Source organism: Gambusia affinis, linkage group LG07 (assembly GCF_019740435.1).
Source record: "Gambusia affinis linkage group LG07, SWU_Gaff_1.0, whole genome shotgun sequence".
NCBI lineage: Eukaryota > Metazoa > Chordata > Actinopteri > Cyprinodontiformes > Poeciliidae > Gambusia > Gambusia affinis.
Window position 1 is genome coordinate 25,276,067 of NC_057874.1, and position 6,574 is coordinate 25,282,640.

The following is a 6,574-nucleotide window of genomic DNA, read 5'->3' on the forward strand; positions in this document are numbered from 1 at the left end:
ATGCATTTTAAGTTGTATCTTTAGAACATTGTATTTCTGACTGACTGCATCTTCATTATCATCAAAACGCATCCTTCACTGACGATTTCAGGACAAAGAATAATTTTCCTCAGTCAGAAACCAGACTGACTTTTGAATTATTTTAACTTCAGCACTCTCAACAAACATCAAAACATGCATCAGTTAATTTCAGAGCATTTTGAGAATCAATTCACTCCAGTTAACTAATCTTCAACATCAGATCTGCTTTTATTGTTGTCAAGGTGCCATTGAAAGAAAGCTCACTGCTTCCACCACACATTCATTTCTATTACAAGATTAAAAGCACACAAGGAATCCTGTATGACGTACAGCCGATAAGTGAAAGCCTCTGTGGTTTTCCCTAATTTTATTACAGCTACATGAACTGAAAACATGGAAACCCTGGAAGCCAGGAAAAACCCTCTAAAACTTTAAATACGCAGCTTTGCAGCAGTCGTCGAGCAAACACATTTGCATCTGTTGGGTTGAAACATGCAAACTAGTAGAATGGTTGTCTGTCCATGAAAGCAACCCAGAGCATTTGCTTCCAGGTACATAATAGGAAGACACAGACTGATGCAAAATTTTGAGGGCATTCTGCAAAGCATTAACATCTTCTATATTTCAATCAACTGCATTGCCTCTTTTTTTATGCAAAATGTATTTCACTCTAATAGTGTAGAGTAGACGACTGTCTAAATGCACAATATATTACATCAACACCCAGGTTCCGAGTAAAATTTGTTAAAACCATCAGTGACACAGACAAAACAGTTCAACGAGGATTGTCTTTGTAAATCTGGAAAAAAAAAAAACGCAATCGCTTTAAAGTCAATAAGAAAAAGGTCCTGTAGCTTTAAATTACTTTCTTATAAGTGCCAGAGGAGCAGTATATAAAATGGCTGTGCTGATTTTCTCAGCTCACTGCAAGAAACATCTGAGGCAAGAACATGTCTTCACTGATTTGACCACAGATCCTTGAGTCTGTATTCCCACTCTTACTCTCATCCCTTTTTTTAAACAGCTGACTGCAAATCTCTTCTTTGCGACAAAGCATAGCCTGTCAAGAGCGTGATTCCAATGAGAGGCACTTTGTGATATGAGCGGTGCATTAATGTGATTAACCCACACTCTATTGCTGTTTGATACATTGGCTTAGAGGCTCATGTCAGTCTGTATTCTTCTTTATTGGCATGATCAACAGGTAATGGAAAACGCACTGCTGTGTGTAAGCAGAGGCAGGTAAATACAGCTGTAATCAAGAGTGGGGAACAAACTGTTGTACGTAACAGAATTAGTGCAGACTTAAATTAACTAATCCTGCAATTTTACTTTGGAATTAAATACAATTAACAGTAAAATTAGCCAATGAAACTAATATGCTCCAAGGAATTAGCAAGCTTGCTGGAAAATATTTTAAAGATACAGTACCTACTTTATTGGGTTCACCTGTTCAATTGCATGTCATCACAAATAGCTAAACATTCTTGTGACTATTTCTAGCAGGATATTGCACCATGTCACAATACATCTCAAACTGGCTTCTTGAACATGACAGTAACTTTTCTGGAGGCATAAAAGTTACTGTCCTAATGAGGAGCTTTTGGGTGTGGTATACAAAAAAAAAAGATTTACAATAAAATTGTGGTGCAGAAAAGTTGTCAGCAGCTAGCTACATCATGCTAGCAAGTCACTTTGGATCAAAACTTATGAAGAATATTTCCAACACATTGTTTAATAGAGTTAACACACACATAAGACAACTCTAAAGGCAATAGAGGATCTAACCTGGTAGTAGCAGGGTGTACCTAATAAAGTAGCCGGTGATTATATTTGTACATGTATTGAACTCTGTCTGGAACTACAAAAAAGGCAGAATGCATCAGTACAAATAAGACATCTTGTTTACATGTGTTTCATATATTCACACAGCTAATATTAGCCTACCAAAAGACAAAAGAAGCCTTGTTGCACCAGCTCCACCATGCACTGCAATGTGAAATTATTTATTTGCTGTCAGAGTCATCATCCTTTCAGCTGCACATAAATGACTTCAGGTTGTGCCTACGTTCGGCTGCACAGTGATTGCAGCTGTGCAGACATATACGAGGCAGAACAGAGCATACATGTGGGAAAAAAGACATTTTGGGATGTCAATCATGAAGATATTCATTTCAATGTTTAGCTTGGGATGCAAGCAGAAAAAGATATCTCCACTCTGCACAGAGCTTTTAATCGAGGTGAGTTTAAAGACAGGAAGGAAATTTGCATGTCCACAACTTTGTCAACAATAAAGTCTTGAGGCTGGATCAATTTGAACATTTTTATTTTAGAAAATAAAAATGTCCAGGGAATATTTGTTACAACAACAAGTCTCTAATTTCTACAAGATTTTAGGGACGATGTAGGTTTTATGTCTTGAATAAGAACTCTATGATACATGGAGCTCCTGCATGACCCACTGATCCACATCTGCCCCACATGGAAGTAAAGAGAAACCTTTTAGCAACCACTAGAGAATATATGATATACACCAGGAAGCTATAGAAAACTAGAGGAAAGACAGTGTGCAACTCTTTCACCCCGCACTCCTCTCCGATCAATAACAGAGAGAGATAACAGCTCATGTAGTGACTTGCACAGTGCATCCTGTCTCTTTATCCTTGCCCCAAATCCCAATTTCAGTCTTCGCATCCACACACCCTCTCCATCCTCTCTCCAAGCTCCGCCCCAGCTGTCAGCACCACTGGCAGCAACAGCACAGGAAGCATACCATCTCCAGAGGTTGATTCAAGCACACCACAAGGGTATACTGGGAAGAGCAAGGCAGAACATCTGGTGGATCAAGGGACTCTTCCCCCGGTTGCTGTCAGCACGGCCGTGTTATCGGCAGCTCTCCGGGCTTCCTGGTAACAGCTGATCCCCCAGGCCCCCAACCTCCAACTGAGTGGAGAAAATCCACTGGCTGACTCAATTATGCAAGAGGTGTGAATTAAACATAAGGTTACCACACAAGTATGTATACTCATAATGCAGATGTGCAAGATGTGTAATAAGAACGTGTAGCAGCCCCACCTCTACACTGATGCCAGGGGTGGGAGAGGGATTTTTTTCGGCTAACTTATCATTAAGCACAAGATTAAACAACAGTATGTTTATGCTGCTAAGGATGACAGTGAAAAATAAAGTGATGGGGGATTTCACCGTCTTTGTCACTATTACTTCCCTGTGAGCTCTGAAGAGGAAAAACAGCCTTGTGTGGGAGTCCAGCCTGGAGCCAAAGGCTGGGTGGATTTTTCTCCCAGTCTCTCTCTGTTGCTTTGTGTCTTTCTCCCCCTTTGCTGGCTCAATTCTCCATGCTCTTTATTAATCATCCTTGGTTAGTCGGGCAGAGAGCATGGTGTTAGTAGCTCTGAGGAGTGCAGAGCCATGAAAGACACACACAATCATGTGCATGCACGACTCATTTATTTATTTAAGCATTTTTCTTTTCCTTTCTGCTTAGAAAAGATGTTAAAAAAAATCAATACATTATTAAATAAATTATAGTAGAGCTGCTGGTAAACACACATTCTTATGTGTGTCCACCCATGCAGCTAATATTCAGGGATTCTGGCCTGAGGTTTTGAGACTCAGCTGCTGCTGATGATGATGATGATGCTGAAGTAACCTTTTGAACAATCTCAGTTGATGTTCAGATATTCCAGCTCCAGCACATATTCAAAGAAAAGCATATCCAGCTTAAGACCCAAAGCAGCCCTATTCAACGTAAAGGGGTTGTATTCAAACCAGAGGGGGGAGGCAACATCATTCCTAATAAATTCCACAGATTTCAGCCAACACTTAAGATACAGAAGCCTGATTTTTGGCGAAACTGTTCGAGACAGTCCATCGTTCCCAAGAACCAATATGCATCTGTGACCAATGGGCAAAAGTCTGGATGAATAATGAAAGGGTGAGACTGACCCTTATATTTATGCTTGTAAGTGCACTTAGCTGAGATGGCTCCAACTGGGCTACATGCCATTATGGTCATTATCACTCTTCGATCTTTCTGAGAAAGTGCTGAGAGAACTGGTTATTAGACTTTATGAGACAGAAGGCAGTTACAGAAGTCTGGGTAATCCTGCAAAAAGGGAAGCGCTGGGGGTTCCACTTAAACTAGCTGTTAACTTTTTGTTGTGCGTTTTTTTGCATAAATTATGGATTTGAATTGATACATTAGTCTGTCTCTGTGTTGCCTTGGGATAGACTGGCGACCTGTCCAGAGTGTACCTGCCTCCCGAGATGTTAGCTGGAGATAGGCACCAGCACCCCTCCCGACCCCATTAGGGAAAAAGGTGTTTTAGAAAATGGATGAATGGATGGAATTGATATATTATGCATATATTTTTGAAAGGGAAAACGTTGTCAGACAATGTCTCAAGCCAATACAAACAGTTACAGGTACTCATCAGTGGGTTTGATGTGCTTTGTGGATGGCACATATCACAACACTCATCTTACAAGCAGAGCTCAGGTGACAGGGCAGCAGCAGCGCTGGGAACAGAGGGCAGAGGACGCACCTGGTTTGACGGTCTTCAAGCGAATCGGCTCCCGAAAGTGACGGATGACAGCCAGGGTGTCACGGTTCGTAAGCCCGCTTACGGGCGTGCCGTTCACCTCCAGCAGGACGTCCCCGTAGTACGGCAGCTTTCCGACGTGACACACCAGCACGTCCAGCTTCATCTGGCCAATGTAGGGGAACTGTCCGAGCTCTGCTCCTCCCAGGATCTCCACCACGGAGCCGAAGTCTCCCAGGCTCCCCCATGACACGGCGCACTCCACCACTTTGGTGGACCAGTGTTTCTTCTTCTTCAGTGTTCTGGACATGATCTTTCTCCTTTTATTATGAAAGAATTAATCAAAGTGACGAGAGGCGCCTTAGTTTGTGCTTGTTAAATAAGCGTGAAGTGACGCAGCCCGATGAACCCCCAGGAGTTATTCTGTCGACCTGCGGGGGATTTCATCCTCTTGACATTTATGATGGTCACCTGCTGGGTCTGATGCTGAGGTATGGCGCGTCAAAGGTTCACGCTTCAGTCCTTGTAATTGTGGCGATTCCAAGCGCTTCTTGTGCGTAAAGCAAGAGAGTTGACACCGTCGAGGTGGTTACAAACAAGACAATGAAGCTTATGTGCTCTTGTTCTTCACAACCGCGTCAACAATTTGTATCTGGATGAGCCTTCCGGGTAACAATAAATCGAAGAAAGACGTAGTGGGCTTAAAATCACTCACTTTGCTGCGGATTGAGGACCGTCTGTCGCTGAAGCGTCGCGCAGTTTGCGAGAATCCCTCATACCTGTGGGCAGGCTGAGAGCAGACGCGGGTGGGAGCGTTCACCGGTTTGGGTGTTTACGCGGTTGAGATCCACCCCGTAGTGACTGAGTGGAGAGACATCTGCTGAGCGTTTGTCTGCTACAGGTTTGAACACACCTGGTTCGGCCGAGAGGGACGTTGTTCAGCTCAGAACCAGCCCCTTTACGCTCAGCAGCAGTTTCCCAGATTCTTATGCTGGCTCCATCCTTCGGCGTGTCGCGGTACTAAATGATGGTGAAAATAACTCACATATTATTTAACAGTGCAATATTGTTCAATGTTATTTTATGTCATTTAATTTCTTATGTAAAATCAATTTCATCGAGGTGTACTTTTACAGTTTTGCACTATTTTTAATGGATTCGTCTTGGATATTAGAAAAAAACATGCTCGTTACATATGAGATTATCTAAAAATATTCGCGCCAATAATCCTTATATTAAGCTTGCGAAACAAATCACGCCTAATTAAGAACCCACATTTGAAACATTTATTATTATTATTATTATTATTATTATTATTATTATTATTATTATTACTTTAAATCTGGCATGGGGAGGAATTTCCAGGTGAATAGAATTAATGTTTACATAGCGCCACCTGCTGATAAGATCACAGGACTGGTAGGATTAGTTCATTTCATGATAATTGATTCAGGCATTGACTTTACTTTGTTGCTACTCCCAGATGCAATATTATATTTGCGGACCACAGTGCAATGTACATGACTGTAAGGACAGACGTTTGTTTGTTTGCTTTGCATTAATATGCTTCAAACTGAACCATTCATTTGTAACTGCGTGTTGAATATCATTTTCTCCACTGGGAATGTTTATGCAGGCTCTAAGTCTTTCAGGATTGACCAGCATTACCTCTATATCTTCCCATTATTTTTATTTTTTTGTGTGCTAGAAGTTTTAAAATGTTTAATATTGTTTTTTGAAAAATGAAATGTTTCACCAGCATGTTAAACTATCCATAACGCTACATAAACCTTAATGAGGAAAACTTGTTTTTAGGACCCATTCCACGTCCTTGACTAAATAAGCACTTTGGACATCGCCTGCATAATCCATAGGGTTATATGGGCTGATTATCGCAGCCGCCATGTTTTGATGGGAAGAAGGGACTGCACCTGAGATACAAAATTGTACATCCGATTTATCTGATATAGCATATAGGAGAGACTTTATTG

The 6,574-nt window shown here is 41.4% G+C and overlaps 1 protein-coding gene across 2 annotated transcripts in view; it reads right to left on the minus strand.

Annotated features, from left to right (window-relative positions):
- Window positions 1-5,520, minus strand: part of LOC122834204 (membrane-associated guanylate kinase, WW and PDZ domain-containing protein 3-like) — a 140,590-nt gene extending 135,070 nt beyond the window's left edge. For both annotated transcript variants that reach the window (XM_044122401.1, XM_044122402.1), the window contains exon 1: window positions 4,587-5,520. In XM_044122401.1, the coding sequence (XP_043978336.1) occupies window positions 4,587-4,893 (307 nt within the window). In that variant the 5' untranslated portion in view covers window positions 4,894-5,520. The remainder of the gene's footprint in view (window positions 1-4,586) is intronic.
- Between the last annotated feature and the right edge of the window lie 1,054 nt (window positions 5,521-6,574).